General features: G+C 50.5%; 1 protein-coding gene across 3 annotated transcripts in view; it reads right to left on the minus strand.

Annotated features, from left to right (window-relative positions):
• Window positions 1–558: 558 nt before the first annotated feature.
• RCAN2 (regulator of calcineurin 2) overlaps window positions 559–16,898 on the minus strand; it is a 56,148-nt gene continuing 39,808 nt past the window's right edge. For all 3 annotated transcript variants that reach the window (XM_015859923.2, XM_015859924.2, XM_015859925.2), the window contains 3 exons: window positions 11,339–11,512; window positions 9,247–9,418; window positions 559–2,984 (listed from right to left, as the gene is read on the minus strand). In XM_015859923.2, coding sequence (XP_015715409.1) covers window positions 2,824–2,984; window positions 9,247–9,418; window positions 11,339–11,512 — 507 coding nt within the window. In that variant the 3' untranslated portion in view covers window positions 559–2,823. The remainder of the gene's footprint in view (window positions 2,985–9,246; window positions 9,419–11,338; window positions 11,513–16,898) is intronic.

Raw genomic sequence — 16,898 nt, forward strand, 5'->3', positions numbered from 1 at the left:
CTGAGAATGCACCAGAACTTTAGGGCAAGTAATTGTACAGTGACTATAATGATACCTCCCAGCTCAGCAGGAACACAACAGTCACCCCAAGTTCAAGCCCAAGTAAACCCTGAGTGAACCTGACTATTTATCATCCAGGAAGCAGCTGCATGTTCCTCCTCATTTCAATCTCACTTTCCATCTTCAGATAGTTTATCTCACTAACTCAGTGGGTGGCTCATTGCTGTTCTCCATTTATCATCACAGCACAGAGTCCATGTAACAACAGGCTGGAAAGCCAGCAAGCAGAAAGGAGCCAGAACACAGCTGGGAGCAGGAAACAAGTTAGGAACCTGTACGTTTATGTGTGCTTCTTCCTCTCTAACAAGGAAGCAGGGGCACAGCACGGAAATATAACAGCTCTCTGAAAGCCGGGAAAACCCTAATCGGCGCTTCCTAAGACCCCGGCTTGGGCCCCCCCCAGCAGCCAACTTTAGCTGCTTTAGCTGCTTCCCACCCGTCCCTTATCAGAACCTTCCCCATGTCCCGTGCGCTGCTCCGCACCACGCGGCACAAACGGACACATCGCTGCCGTATTTATTTCTTTTTTAAACTAAGCTCTGATTTATACAAGTGTAAAAGTGGTTCGTCGGCCCATCGCATGTCCACGCTCCTATAAAACAGGACTCCATAGGATATCATCTCCATAGTATGTACAGTGTGATGGCAAAGACACCGCGCCCCGGCGCTGCGCTCTGCCCGCCCCGCAGCTCTTATCGCCTGGCCCCAGCAGATGGCAGCGCACATCGCGCACAGAGCAGCAGCAGCTCCTACAGGTTCCCTTCTTGTTCATAACGCTGCCCGAAAGACTGATCCCCGATGAGCAGGTGGAAGCGGGGCAGATGCCGAGCACGCTTAGAACAGCCTGGAACTGCATTGCTCCTTCGAGGCGTTAATGAGCAGGACTGTTCCAGCCCCTCCTGGGTGAGCACCCGGAGCTGTCGGTGCCCGGCGCTGCTCTTACACTGACCCGCTGACGATGCCGACATGCCTCGGTTCCAGCAGGGACGGAACTGTTCTCTTCAGAGCCGGGTTCGATGCTGTTCTGGCTCCAGGAGATGCAACAGCCCCATGTTGAAGCTGCTGCTACTGGTGCTGCACAGAGCTGAGGCTGCTCACAGCAGAGCCCAGGGAGCAGGGAGGGAACACAGTGAGCACAGCTGAGCTACAGTGAGCAAAGGGCGTCCTGTCCCATCTGACACCATGTAAGGAGTTTGGAGGAGGGTGGGAGCTCATCGTGCCCTCCTGCACTGAGCAGCCAGTGACAATTATTGATCTCCAGCTCTAACTGAATAACCCCAGCAGCGCCTCCGAGCAGCTCCTCTGGGCCAGCTTTGCTCTGCCATGGGGCTGTTAATGTCCTGGTGTCGTTCAGGCTCTGCTGTGTTCAATGTGCTTCTATGAGTGTCACACACAGCGATGGCCACGGAGCACTGACAGTCACCGACAGTCACCGCGTAGGATCCGGACTGTGATAAGCACTAAAGGGGAACATGGAGGAGCTGTGGCGGTCAGGGATGAACAGGGAGAGGATGGTCAGTTCGTGGCTCTGAAGGCTCCGTCCCCATCCACACGATGCTGGCAGCACGGCGCTCCTCGGGCTGGAAGTGCTGCAGAGCCCATAGCAGGGGCTGAGCCGGGGCTGAGCCGGCCTTGCTGCGGGCTCTGTGCTAACACAGGGCAGCTCCACTGCACAGCCTGAAATGCCTCCTCCGATCCTGGAATGAGCTCCCAACATCTACACGCTTGTTTTAACCCGTGGAGGATGTTAAAGCACGGGATCCCATTGCGCCGTTTGAGTTGTTCCCGGGGTGCAGCTGCAGCTCATCAGCTGCACCTTGCAGTGGCTGCACCTTGCAGTGATGCTTGGTTTCCTGCAGCACTCTGCCCAGTGCAACTACTGCCGTGCACAAACTAAGCGCATGCTGAAGTATATGTGAAATCTGAGCTCAAATGTCTGGAAAGTATCTCCTCAGCATGGCAGAGAGGTGTCAAACAGCCATCGTGGAGGGTGCAGCAGACAGGGAGCACAGCACTGTGAGCCACGGGGACACACAGAACCGCTTCTGTAACGCAGGATACGCTGCAGGGGGAGACATGCGGGACAGTGACAAAAGGGGACTGGGCTGCATGCAGTGTCAGGTCAGGTGTGTGTCGTGGTCCTGTTCTCTTTGGCCTAAACAAAATGAAGTCGGAAAAAAACCCAACGGAAGAACAGCAACGAACAGCAACAGACGCCTCCTCACCTCACTGACCCTGGCTGCAGGCGGCTCCAGGACGGCCTGAAAGCACAGGGAAAGAAAGGGGAGCCCAAAGAACCGGGGCTTGGGGATGTCAGCAGTGAGACTGAGGGTGGCTCAGCACAGCACAGGGAAAGCATGAAGGGCATGGCCAGTGTTCTGGGCTCTGCATCCCATTGCTGCCATCAGCCCAGTCACCACCACGAAGGATCCCTCCGGTGCTGTTTCATCATGCAAACTACAGCTGTGCAGAACCTGGGCCTCAAACCCTCCCTGCTTCAGCCTTGCTCTGTCCTTCCCGCAGATCTATTAGTTGCTGTGTGATATGGTCACATATTACAAAGACCTTTTTTCTTTCCTAGCCCTTTTGTTACATAGGCTTGATTACTGCACAGCGATTTCAATGAGCTTCTTGTCCTCATACTCACAAGGCAACGTCTGCCTTTGAAAATCAAAAGAAGAAGAAAAAGAAAAGAAAAAGAAAGCAAACCAAAAACCCCAAGAGCTGCGCTGCAGGAGAGAAGGGCTGCTGCCGCCGGGAGGCTCAGTTAGATACAGGGGGTGGGAGCCCAGGGCGCCGAGTTTGAATGATTTTTGGCTTTGGAGAATTCTTTGGATCCTCGTCTTCTTCCATGTCACTGTCACAGACGTGCACCACCACGCTGGGGGTGGACTCTGTTCCTGCATGTAGCTCGTATTTCTCTCCTGGAAACAGAGAAGAATAGTTAGATGGGAGGAAAGCAGAATGAGTAGCAGTGCTGGCACTTCTGGGCTGACACATTATGGGAGGGCAACGTGCACGTGCTGCTCCTACTGACTGTGAGAGCACAGATTGCACAGCATCACTGTGGGGATCTGACCCAGGCACTGCCTGAAGGGCACCACAAAGGCTGGCAACAGTAAGAACAGTGCAGCAGGAAGGAGCCTGGAGGGAAGCAGTCAAGGGTGGGCAGTGATAGGACAAGGGGGAATGGTTTGAAACTGAGACAGGGGAGGCATCCTTCATCATCTCACACCCACCCCCTAACGTTCCCTTTCTTGCCTCCCCCAGGTCTGCTTTTCCCAGTCCTCCCGTTTCTTCTCTCCCTCCAGTCAAAGGTTGGATCTGAGGAGGAAGTTTTTCCCCCAGAGGGTGGTGACGCACTGCAACAGGTTGCCCAAGGAGGCTGTGGGTGCCCCATCCCTGCAGGCATTCAAGGCCAGGCTGGATGTGGCTCTGGGCAGCCTGGGCTGCTGGTTGTGACCCTGCACACAGCAGGGGGTTGGAGCTGGATGAGCACTGTGGGCCTTTGTGACACAGGCCGTTCTATGGTTCTATGATTCTATTATGGTGTTTTGAACCAGCACAAGTGGCCAACAGCACTAGAGAGAAATGCATGGAGAAGAGAAGGAACACAGAAGTTAATGGTTGAAAAGAGTGTCTGGAACTGAACCCCATCACTGGGCTGTAGCTGTCAGTACGTGAACCTGCTGGGTGGGGGTTTTTCTTTCAGGTCCATCCAGCTCTGAAGGTAACAGCTGCAGACAGAAACATCAACACCTGGCCCTGTGTATGTATCTGTATGGGGATCTCCAGGCATCAAAAATAAAGCACCATGTATCAGGTCCAGATGGCCTTAGAAATTCAGTGCTGGTTATGTGGGGCTCTAACAAATTCTGTCTCCAGAGATAAGATACACTCAATAAATGCTGCCCAGCAGGCAAAATGCTTGAACAGTCCATTAGAGCTATCTACATTGTTACTCCAAACCTCCAGCGGGTGAGGAAGATGGAAATGTCTTAGGAAGAAACAGATTCAGTGAGGTTACCTACACAAGTTCACAAGCAAACAAAGCTAAGTTAGGATCGGACACTGGGCTTTCAGCCCTGCATTCACTCAGCAGCCATGACAAGTGTTGGATTGTACATAACACGTAAGAAGGAACTGGTTGTTACAAGGAATTAATTTAAGGCTATAAAGAAGTCCCAGCTGTGACACTTCTGACAGGATGAACTGGTCTTTTCCAAGGGACAAACACCCATTAGCAACACTAAAGACCAGCAGCCATTCCAGGTAATGCACTGTTATAACGTTACAGTGGACTATATGTCATCTCCAAGACCCACAAGCTGTCTTTCCATTCAGACAGGATTAACAATGACCACACATATACCTCACAGCTTGGATCACCTTCCTAGCACTGCTCTAAAGCGGTGGGACAGCATCTCTGGAGGTTTCAAGACAAGAGGAGATGTGGCATCTGACAGACAGAGCTGCCCCATCCCTGGAGGTGTTCAAGGCCAGGTTGGATGGGGCCCTGGGCAGCCTGGGCTGGTATCAGTGTGGAGGTTGGTGGCCCTGCCTGTGGTGGGGGGTTGGAGCTCCATGATCCTTGGGGTCCCTTCCAACACAACCATGCTGTGATTCTGTGATTCTATGATCTTAGTGGTCTTTTCTAACCTAACCTTCACGATTCTATGATTCCAAAGCCGCTGCATACTGCATGCCAAATACTCCAAGAGGAAGCTGAGGTCCCGCTATCACTAGCTGACCTGTACCTACGTGCAGTGGCTCCTCAATACCTACCTACCTAAATGCAGCAGGAACTGGCTGTGCGAGGTGTCAGACATTAGAAGTGAGATGACATTCCCTACCTCAACGCACCCACAGTTTGCTCACAGTCTTAGTATGGACTTGTATTTATTCCCAGCTTAGTGGCAGAGCGGTTCATGTTGGGAAGGTGCTGTGGGCTGGGCCTGCAGTAGCGCGCACAGTTCTGGACTGTCACCACATGCTGTTTGTGCTGAGAAGTTCTCGGTCCAAATCAGACTTGGCTGGTTTGGGACTGGAGGACAGGCTGCATTTCTGCCTACAAACCAGAAGGCAGCTCCTGAATAATAGCTACAAGCCTGACATCTTGCTGTGAGAAATATTGCACTGCTGTGATACCATTAATGTTGACATTTAACTGCTCTATTTTTGGCTGCCTTTCCTCTGAATCCAAATTGAGCAAAGCATTACAGGTCTCGCTGATAGGCTAAAATACAGAAAGAGAAATGGCGCGGTTGTGTTGCGCTGAGAAATTATAAGGTTTTTCTTTGCCTGTTTTCCCTGCGGGCTCCAGCTAATTTCTCAGCTATGGGCTGACGTCAATGCTGCCAACCTGCACTGAAGGCCACATTGGTCACTGTCAGCTCCCAGCAGCTCTGCAGGGCTGTGCACACACACAGGGCCCCCTCCTACAGCACCGCCACCAAGTACAGTGGATTCACTGCCCTCTTACAAGGTAATCGGCCCAGTTCAAATCCCCCCCAGAAGGGCTCTGTGCGCTGAAAAAGAACAGCAGAGATAAGGACAGACAGGAGGAAGAATATTCAGCTGCCTCTGGCACAAGTCACTGCAACAGCAATTAATGTCACTTTGCAAATCAAAACGTGATGCGCTCATCAATTGGGTTTGAAGGCACACGGCATAAATAAGGGGCACGCTCAGATCTGTGCTCACAGCTATTCATGCCTGCAGAACTGCGGCTCAGAATGCAAAAACCTTTGTGTAGTTGAGCTGGGAACAGGACGGGAGCAAACAGGGACTCGTATGGAGCTGCCCCTTGTTGTAAATCTAAGTGCCGGCTGCAGAAAAGCACTGAGGTAATGAACACCAGACACAGATAGATATGGCCGGGTTATCCCTTCCCTCTTGTTGGCTGTGATTATTTCTTTAGCACCACGTCCAGCATTAACAACTTACCTAAATCCACAGCAGTTCCGTTGGCAGAGGAATGCCTGAATCACTGCAGTCAACTCAGGCTTATGAGACTGGGGCCATCCCTGCTATGGGCAGCAAGATGGGTAGAACAAGAGTCACCTTGCACTGATGAAGCATCTCTCATCTAATGAGGCTCTTTTGTCCAGCAAAAGGAACGTTCATATACTTAATTAATAATGAAGAAAAGGCAACGGTGTCGTGCAGCTAAATCATCCCTGATTCTGCCACGCAGGCAGAGGTTAATGGGCTCAGCGCTGTGCTCTCCACGTTCAATGTCATTAGCATCAATAATATACCCTCCATGCGCAGCCCTCTTGTCCATGTGCTGTACAAGCAGTGTGGGGTGGGCAGCACAGAAGTGGTGCCCTGTGCCATGTGAGCCCTCCCCAGGGAGGAGGAGCTGCTCTGTGGGAGTGTGACTGAGGGCACACAGCAGCCTATCCCTCTGCTTTCTGCATGGTCAGAGCAGCAGCTCCCATGTACACAGCCACTGGCAAGGGCACTGAAGGGCAGCAGGAGCCACAGAACAGAGCGCAGGGGAAGGACAGAGCTGGGAAATGCTCTGTACCACCCATCTGCCTCCACCTGCTCTGAATCCCAGCTGGAAGCTGTAGGAAGTGTTCAGTATTTCCTGTGAATGGCTGAGAAGAAACACGAGTCTGGAAACATCTGGGGTGGGTGCTGTGCAGGTCCACAGCTGGTACGGGCTCATCTGTAAGGGCTAATGGGGATGGTGCCTGGCCTGCACTGCCTTTCAGATGGGGACTGAGACTTTGAAGATGAGTGCTAACAGAAGGCAAAGTGATACGAGGCAGCACAGGGAGCAGCTCGGTACATCAGGCTGCAGGAGGCAAGGAGAGGCTGGGGGGCACCTGCTCCGTGCTGTGCTGCAAACAGCCAGGAAGGGCAGTTTGTGGGAAGGGAACAGATCTGATTTGAGGAGAAAGGCACAGAACAGAGATACAAAGACTGAGCGGTAGGGAGAAACTGACAGCACAGGCTGCGGAGAATTTGGGGTAGCAGGTTTGATGGAAGCCAAACAGCAGCAGTGGGGAAAGGAAGAGAGAAACTGCATGTTGGGAGTGGGCTGACTGACTTCTTAGCTATTCCTATCGCTCTGGAGAGAATATCCTACAGCGTGCACCTGCAGGTGGTTTGACGCCACGCTGTGGCTGCAGCCATTATGGCAGTGCTGGGAAAGGAGATGATATGCAGGTATGGAAGGGATAGGGCTGTATGGGTTGGGGTCACAGTGCTGTGTCTTACCTTCCCAGCAAGGTAAGCAAGCGTGACTCACCCTGCTTGGAGGGCACATAAAAATCACAGCATGGTTGGGTTGGAAGGGACCTCAAGGATCACGAAGCTCCAACCCCCCACCACAGGCAGGGCCACCAACCTCCACATTTAATACCAGCCCAGGCTGCCCAGGGCCCCATCCAACCTGGCCTTGAACACCTCCAGGGATGGACGGGGCATCCACAGCCTCTCTGGGCAGCTGTTCCAGCACCTCACCACTCTCAGAGTACAGAACTTCCCCCTGACATCCAGCCTCAATCTTCCCTCCTTCAACTCCAATCCATTTCCCCTTGTCCTGCTGGTATCTCCCCTTTCACAGAGCTGACTCCCCTCCTGTCTGTAGGCTCCTTCAGGTCCTGGCAGGCTGCACTGAGCTCACCCCGCAGCCTTCTCTTCTCCATGCTGAACAAGCCCAGCTCCCTCAGCCTGTCTTTGCAGGGGAGGTGCTGCAGCCCTATGAGCATCTTTGTGGCCTCCTCTGCACCCTCTCCAACAGCTCCCTGTCCTTCTTGTATCAAGGCTCCTGACCTGGACACTGTACTCCAGATGGGGCCTCACAAGGGCAGAGCAGACAGGGACAATCCCCTCCCTGTCCCTGCTGGCCACCCCTCTGCTGATGGAGCCCAGGATCCCATTGGCTTTCTGAGCTGTATAGCACACTCCTGAAAGCTGTTCATTACTTACATGCTTAATTGAGTTTTCCTGGTCCTCAGGTATTAATTTTTACCAAATCATAGAATCACAGCATGGCCTGGGTAGCAAAGGCCCACAGTGCTCATCCAGTTCCAACCCCCTGTTGTGTGCAGGGTCTCCAACCAGCAGCCCAGGCTGCCCAGAAATCAGTGTGTTTAAAGCAGTGCATTCAATGCAATATTCCTCACAAGTTAGAGACCCTGAATTCTGGCTCTGGCTTACAAGTCCTTTCTGACAGCTCAGACACAGTTATACTTCTCACTGTGCTGCTGGAATGACAGCTAAGTGTAACTGCTGTGAGCAGAGCAGCCCTACCTGCCGTACAGCAGCGTGCTCGAGTGATGGGATCCCGAGCAAAGCTTTGCTGGTATTTGTTTTTCAATGAAATCCTAAACATAGTGAACACACAACTGAGAACTGCAGCGCTATTTTCGAGCCGCCACTGCAGTCAGCTCAAACTGATCTCTGCCTCTAGTGCTAAAAATAGGAAGGAGGGAGCACACAGTGACTCCTGCTGCTCCCTGCAGGCTCCCTCAGTACGGCTGGCTCTGACCTTCACGCAGAGGGTGGGACAATGAGGGATATTTCACATCCCGCTGCTCTAGAACAGGGATTGATTTATCACCCAGATAGCGAGGGAATTCGTTTACATGCTTCTATTTATAACACTGCTGCATCAAAGGGAAAACAAAGGAGTTCTTGTTTTCCTTCTGTTCAGCAGTTTAGCAGCAAAGCATCAATTCTGAGAGTAATCATCTGCCACGTAGGACTAAGAGTCAGACCTGACAGCCCATGGGTCGGCCTTCCAGCCTAAGGGAAATAACATGCATTGATCTCCTATCTGCCCTGGGAGAGATCCCATGGCAGAACAAAGCCAGGTGCTCCTGCAGACCCAGCTTAAATCACTGAAGTATTTTGCATCCTGGAAAGCACTACTGAGCAAGTGTGACTTAATGCAAATGCTCCCCAGGTTCACAGACAAGAGTCAGTCCAATCCCTACACAAACCATCCGTCGTCTCATCGGAACATAACAAGCACAAGAATAAATTGTGTAAGCAAGCTCCAATCTGCTATTCAAACAACACAATAAGCAAAGAACCAGTTGGCTCGAGTTAACTCCAAAGCTGTAATGCAACTTGCAGGCTTTACCCAATTGCCTCTCGTTATTCACAATGCTGCTGTTTCTCTTTTGCTTTTCCCAACAGATTTTCACACAAGGACCACAGGCTTACCTGGTCCTAGCTTAGAAACTGCATAGAGGAGGTCGTAGTTGATGACAGGTGTTGCGTCATCTATGGGCTGCCACCCTACAGGTGGGGAGGCTGGAGGCGAGATGAGAAACTGTTTTGCAGGCTGTGGTGGAGCCAAATGAAGCTTGTCTCCATCTGTCTCAGAGGTCTGAATCTTGAAAGCATAACAAATAACACTGTTTAGTTGAGGATGGGGAAATGAAACGATTACTCAGATCTTACACTTCCAATCCCAAGTGCCACCCAGGCGGGGTCTCAGCAGACGAGGCCTGCAGATGGATCTGCTCTCACCCTTACAGATGGTTCCCCTGCAGTAGACACGCTGTGGGGGGCTGTTATGTGAGCAGAGCTGCACTGTTTGTGCCTCCTGTATGTGTCCTCTGAGGATAAGTGCAAAGCCTTTTCTGTTTTCACAGCTGCTGAGTGCAGAGACTCGTGAAGCTAAATAGATATTGTTGAGCTCTGCTGGTTTCAGGTCCTAACTAAAAGCAGATATAGATCAGAAACCACCGATTCCTGCAGCAAGGCCTCGTCAGTAACTTCAGAAACTTTCCTGAAGATCTGGTAATGAAGATGGAGTGGTAAAGGAATCTATCCTGTTCCTTCATCATTTGCAAATCATGATGCTCACTTTATTTCCACCTTCAATTATCTACTTTGATTCTTGTTTGTTTGTTGGGGGGGTTGTTATTAAAGCAGCTTTGGCATAAACTAACTGTGCTGCAGCTACAGCCACACCTGAGGACTTCATGAGCAACTCAGAGCAATGCTCTGGATTCCCAAGAAAGCAAACTGAAGATGCTACACGTGAATGGATTTCATGTCACTCCACGTTCCCCAGTACTTCCATTTCTGGAAGTGCTTCTTCATCCTGGCTCAGCCCCATACAAACACACTGTGCTGCTTCCACTTACTCATCCCCTGGATGCACTAACAAGCTCTGAGATCACCCGCACTGGAGAACATAGCGCAGATACCAAGATGGCTTCGCAGGAGATCAGTTTAGACATGGGTGTAATCAGACCGCAGGATTTTGTTTGTCTTGGGTTATCTCCAGTTTCCTGTTAAGCTCTCGATGGCTCAGGTGGAGTGAAATAACTCCAGCCTTCCTACAAGCAGGTTCTGAAGTCTTTCAGAAATGAATTCTGTGCCACATCTGGGAGATCAGGGCATATAAAAGGGGACTGAGGTGGATTTTCAACACCCAAATCCAACTGTAAGATCTTCTGACCTCACCTGACCTGCTGTGAACACGGGGACTTTTACAGCTGCAGTTTCCCACCTTGCTAAGAAGGTTCTGCTACAGCCCAGGCTCAGCTCAGCACTTATCCTGCCTCAGTTGTTGTATGGGAGATCACAGTGTGAACTTCACAAAAGACCCCCAGACCTCTCAAGGACTGAGCTGGCAGCTCCAACCACACGCCATTACTCCCAGGCACTGCTCAGTATCCCACACACCACAGTGGCCATGGCTTTTTCTTAAAATACATTCAGAGGAGATTCTCAGCTGAGGATTCTCAACCTACATCACCCTCCTGGGTCCCAGCTGGGACATCTGGGCTCTTCTCCCCTGGCCAAGAACAGGACCTTCACCTCCCACTTCCATGAGGTGGATACAGTCGTGTCCCCAGGCCAGGACACTGCTCTGCTCCCTCCCTTCTCCCTTTCACTTGAAATTAAGGAGGCTTTTATTTTGTTGTGTTGGGTTGTTTTGTTTCACACATTTACTCAAACTGTCTCCTCTTTTCCTCTGCCCAACTGTGGCTCAAGGTTCTGCTCTTCAGACCTGCTTCCTTCATGACCCATTACCACTTCTTTCTTATGGCTAGAGTTACCCACAGCACACACCAAATGCTGCCCATCAGTTCTGAGCCATGGCACCGTGTGCTCAATGAGCAGCCTGCATCCCAAGCGGTCCCTTCAGTTACCTGCAGACCAACAGGGCAGGCACAGCTCATGCAACACAACCATGTCTGGGCAAGAGAGAAACATCTCTTCTTTTGAGTCAGCTTTATTGCACAGTGTTTCTATAAATGCCACACACTAAGACAGAAGTAAAAGCAGATTTCATTACCTGCGCAAAATACAACTTTAACTTCTTTCCTCTGAACTGTGTTTCGTGCAGCTCTATTCTGGCACGAGCAGCTGATTTGGGACTACTGAAATTTATCCGCACGCGTCTGAAGCTCTTAAACAGCTGGAATGTCACACAGTCGTCGTAGGCACGGAACAGGCCTTCAAATTTGTCCTGTAATGAAAAGGAAATAATGGTGAGGATGAAGTTTCTGCTGGGTGTTCAGTCATGAGCTGGAACTCAGTGACAGCCGTTTAGGCAGTAGGTGCAGCAGTGCTGCTCAATGAGGCTGCAGAAGCAGCAGTTATAGAAAGCATGGGTCTGAAAGTGACAAAACCTGGAAAATCCTGGGGGAAGGAGTCCTCCAATGGAGAGCCCACCACAATTAAACCTCTCATTAACGCTGAGCAACACTGTGATAGCAAAGCAACTGCCCAAACAAAGCCACAGCAGGCATCCAACTGAAGTGCCAGGCAGTGCGATCTCATCGGGACAAAGGCAGGCATTGAGCTGAATGGCAGCAGGGTCAGCAGACCAAGTCAGTAACAGAGCGCTACTTCCAAATCTGCACTGCTGGCATTGCGTGTCATAGAATCACAACATCATAGAATGGCTGGGTTGGAATGGAACCCAAGGATCACAAAGCCCCAACCCCCCACCACAGGCAGAGCCACCAACCTCCACATTGATACCAGCCCAGGCTGCCCAGGGCCCCATCCAACCTGGCCTTGAACAGCTCCAGGGATGGACGGGGCATCCACAGCCTCTCTGGGTGTATTATGTTCTTCTGGATGCTCTGCCATTCAAATACTTACAGCACATACACACCTACTGCTCCAGAGTTACCGTAGCATCAAGAAAAATAATTAGACAACTGAAAATAGTGACCTGCTGTAAGGACCAGCCAGGCTTAAAAACATTTAGCTACAGAATGGTGTGTTCAAAAGCACCTGACACAATATGAAGATCTTAGCATTGTACAGGGAGGTCTGAGATGCAGCAGATGGATAGAAGGAGAAATGAGCAGGAATACTGTTCTCATCCGTTGATCTTCCAAGCAGGACCAAGAGCCCCAAATGTCTTAGGAAGATGTACATGGGGACTGTGAAGCTGTACCGGGGACACTGACAGAGCAATGGGAGCGCCGGGGTCAGCAGGGTGTGCTGGCTGAGGAGTTAACCAGGAGAGCAGATCACAGCGAGGAGCACGAAGCTGATGCGCATGTAGCAGATCTCTGCTTGCTCACTGCCAGCTCTGTGGTCTTCTTCCCCACAGCTGATATTCCATCTCTGGCACCCCTTCAAAAGAACATCCCCGTGCTCTATTAAGCTTTCATGACTGTCATTTCATTCTGCCTGACCTCACTCACCTCTTCCTCTCACCACGGGGGATACTTGGGAGGAAACAAAGCACTCGGTGGTTTGGCTGCGGGTGAATAAAGGCACACGGCAACGCCACAGACAGCAGGAAGCTGACAGGTTTGCACAGGCAGGTCCTTTCCTATTGCCTACCATTCAAACTGCCACCATTTCACACCTTGGTTTGACACAGGTTGTTTTGCAGCCTCTGCTGGGTGAAGGGACCCAGGGGCACAGGGGACCAGTTTGTGCAGAGGCCTGCACAGCTCTATGGTGTGGTGGGGTTGTGGGGCTTGAAGGTCCCCTCCAATACAAGCCATCCTATGATTCTGGGGTCTCAAACGTGGGCCCAAGAGCAGTGTGCAGAGCCCATGTTCTGGACACAACATTCTGAGGAACACTGAGATCTGTTCTCATTAGGGCACCGCAATGGACAGATGGGAGTACCTCCAAATAAAGCTGATTAAGCACCAGACGCCAAGCGTAATGCTGGGGGAACATTAAAGCACTGTGCCCTTTATTCTGCTTGCTTTTCAGTTCAATACCGTTGCAGCTTTAGAGATCTCATTTTGATTAACAGGCCCAAAAATACTGGGGGGGGAGGGGTGTTGGGGAGGAGGGAGTCAAGCCCTCTATTTGCTATTAGCACAAAGCACCCTGCCCACAGTGCAGGCACATCTCCTACACCCACTGGAACTGCACAGCACACTGAAAAGATTCGTCCATCTGAGGGTTTTGCACATTTTCAGCTGATAACAATAATGACCTCAGCAGAGGTTGTTAATCATCAGTGGCAGCTAATGGGCCTCAGCTGCATCTTGAGCCATCCCAGCTCCTCCCAGCTGGATATTAATTCCCAGGAAATGTCTTATGCCTTAATTGCTATGGCCTGTGACTTCTAATATCTGCTCAGGGTACTTATTTGGATGAAAGTCTTTCAGAGCCATCCTGATCTATAAGAGACTGTATCACATGTGCTTTAAAGACTTAAGCAAATTCTCTCCCTTTCAAGTTTGATGGATAAATAATTCAACACTCACAGTCATCTCCATTCAAGGCTCTTACAGTGCTCTTAGGACCCAGGGTTGTTAAAAGGCTTTTAAGAAGTCTCTGAACTTGCAGTTCACTTTCAAAACATCCTAAAATAACAACACAAGGGCATCCGAGTGGAAGCAGTGCGACTGCTGCTCCTGGAGTAGGAACTGCTTGACATAAAGCCATTACACCTCATTCACATTACAGCTTTTGTTGCCTGTGTCCCTGAAGGACTAAGCCAAACGGGAATAGGTTCAGATAAAGGCTACTAAGATAAAAGAGCAACCTACTGAATAAGAAATAAAAAGGCTTGGCTTATTTAGCAAAGCAGATCTCGAGAGGAGACCTGACCGTCATCAGCAATTTACCTGAATGGCACAGAGGGCAAAGGAGTGCTGAAATGAAAGGCTGTGTGGGCATAAAGCAGGCAGAAAGGTTGCAAACATCAGGCTAATGGCTCAGAAATAGCCTTCCAATTACAGCAGCAGCAGCAAAAGATATTTCTAGGACTGAATCTGGTTAGTTTGCGTTAGGGGCTGTGACAAAGCACAGACACAACCAGCGCCGTAAAGCATGACTGCCCGAATTAACAAGTGAATGAGTTCCTTCCAGCTCCCAACCCGCTGATTTATTTCCAAACATTCCTTTCATGCACAGCTCCGCTGGATTGTGCTCATCCAGGACAAAAGCCAAGGCCCAATTCAAATCAATGGAAGGCTTTCCACAGGCATCAGCGCCTTGGATTGGAGCCCTACAACTCAGCGCACAAATGGCGTGTTATTGTTCAGCGTGTTTGCACTCATTGTCAGCGCTGTTACACATCTGATTTAGGAGATGGCTGTGACTGAAAACTTCAGCCTGATCCTTGTTCCTCCAGTTCTGTAGGCAAACAAGACAAACGTTTCTCAATGATTTCCATTCTTCATGTTCGTTACATAAAAGAGAATCATAGAATCACGGAATGGCCTGAGCTGCAAAGGCCCACAGTGCTCACCCAGCTCCAACCCCCTGCTGTGTGCAGGGTCACCAACCAGCAGCCCAGGCTGCCCAGAGCCACATCCAGCCTGGCCTTGAATGCCTGCAGGGATCTCATCACCTGAGACCAAGGAAGATGGAGGCCAGCTGGGATAGTCACTGCAGGATGGCCATGGTGGGGAGCCTGTGGCAGGAGCTAAAGGTGGGTGATCTCTGCTTGGGATACAAAGAATAAGATGCTGCAGAAACGGGCTGTATCTAAGGGAATCTGAAATGGTGATGGGATGGAAACGACGGGCATTAAAGTAGGCAGCAGTGCTGGTGCAAAACGAAGCCGACAGTTAAAAGATTCAGGCTCACATTCAGAAGGTTATGCAGCATTAGGTCTGTAAGATGTGCAAATGCCAATGGCCTGGAGGTATTCAAAACAGGCCGATGACATTCATAAAAAGAGAGGAAGGAAAGATTAGGGGACAGCAATACACCTTTATTTTCCAAAGGGCATAAAAAGGAGCACGTTTATCAAAATTGGGCTCAACAGAACCACCAAGAACTCAGTTCACCTCAGGAGCTTCTAACAGCTATTTCACGAGCCACAGAAGGCAGGGAAGCAGTTCAATGTAACGCAAGTGAAGGGTGAAAACATTAAATGGCAAGAGCTCCTGCAAGCAGCCGCTGTGAGCAGCAGCCTCAGCAACCGTCGTGCTTTCTGGTTCACCTTGCCAGCATGGTCTCATCCTTATCCCTTATTCCCAAGGCCCCATCCCAACAAACAGACACAAGTCTCCTACCCTGTAGCTCTGTGCTCGCCCTTTTCCATAGGGCTGGAGGTCAGGTGGATGGTGAGTCAAAGATGAAGCAAAGCAGTACAGATGGAGTGAAGCCAAAAGGGCCAAGGCTGCACTTTTGGAGGGGCAAGTTAGAAACAAAGCAAACAAACAAAACAACCAACAAAGCAATAAATCTGCTCTGGTTAAATCAGGACTGAGTCATTTGTACTGCTGCAATTCGACTAATGTTGCAGAGGTTCTCAATACCTTTAGGCCTTGCTACAGGATAAGAAAGAATACATGTTTTCTATTCCAATGAGTGACCTCATTGCTGTGCTCTTTGCAGTGAACCAGCCCTGCCCACAACACGCACCAGCCACAAAACATGTTGCAGGAAGCCCTGATCTCTGCATGCCCTAACACACGTGTTGCTGTGTTACATGAGTGCTGCTTTGGAGGCCCCCATGCAGCACTGGTACATCCCGCAGGGTGCATTCAGGGTTCCCTCATTGCATGTCAGAAGCATTCTAATGCCAAAAGGACTAGATAAAAGGTTTGCAGAATCATAGGGGTAGGAAAGGACCTCCTGGGATCACCCATCCAACCCCCAGCTAACACAGGTTCCCTACAGCAGGCTTTCTGCTTGCACAATGCCCTGGAAAAGGTCCAAAGCAACCGAACCAAACACATCCACTGTCCACTTCCAGCTCATTGGCACAGCGAGAGGGACAGCGATAATATCTGCCCACAGCTTAGCAGAAGCAGCAGCCCCGTTTCAGAAGTGGCTGATACATGTCAGAGGCGCAGGATTTTGCTCCGTTGCCTTTTCTGTTTTTAACCAACTCACATCCCTGTTTACCTCAAAGTGACGCACGTTGGTCCTGCTCAGCTCCACTGGTCTGGAAACCAAAGGCGCCTTCAGGATGAAATAAATTGTTCCCGTGGCGATGCCAAGGGGGTGATTCAATCTACTCTGGAGACTTCTCAATTCAATTTCACACCTAATGATTGAGCTCAAAGAAAAATCCACGCTCTGTGTTTCTGTTTTCATCGGACGCTGCTGTCTCACTGCATTGCCTATGACTGCTTTTGGAACGCTCCACGTTTGAAGCACTCCGGTTCCAAATGCCACACTGGCTTCCCGAAATAATGGAAGCACTCTTTCAAACCATCTGGCCGTGTGCCCACGATGTAAATAGAGCTGTTAGTTTTGCCCCCGTTCTAGGAAGAGCTCTGTAGAGACGCTGCTCTGTTCTCTGCTCGCTGTGCCGGATGCGGCATTGCTCTGTCTTCATTTATATATGCACGTATTTGGCAGGGAGGAAGAACAAAAGGAAGCGCAGGTTTGCGAAGGACTGAAAGCAATTCCTGCGTTTCCACAAAGCAGCTTTGTGTTTTGGTTCGAGAATGGTAAAAACAATG

This window comes from Coturnix japonica, chromosome 3, assembly GCF_001577835.2.
Source record: "Coturnix japonica isolate 7356 chromosome 3, Coturnix japonica 2.1, whole genome shotgun sequence".
Classification (NCBI taxonomy): Eukaryota; Metazoa; Chordata; class Aves; order Galliformes; family Phasianidae; genus Coturnix; species Coturnix japonica.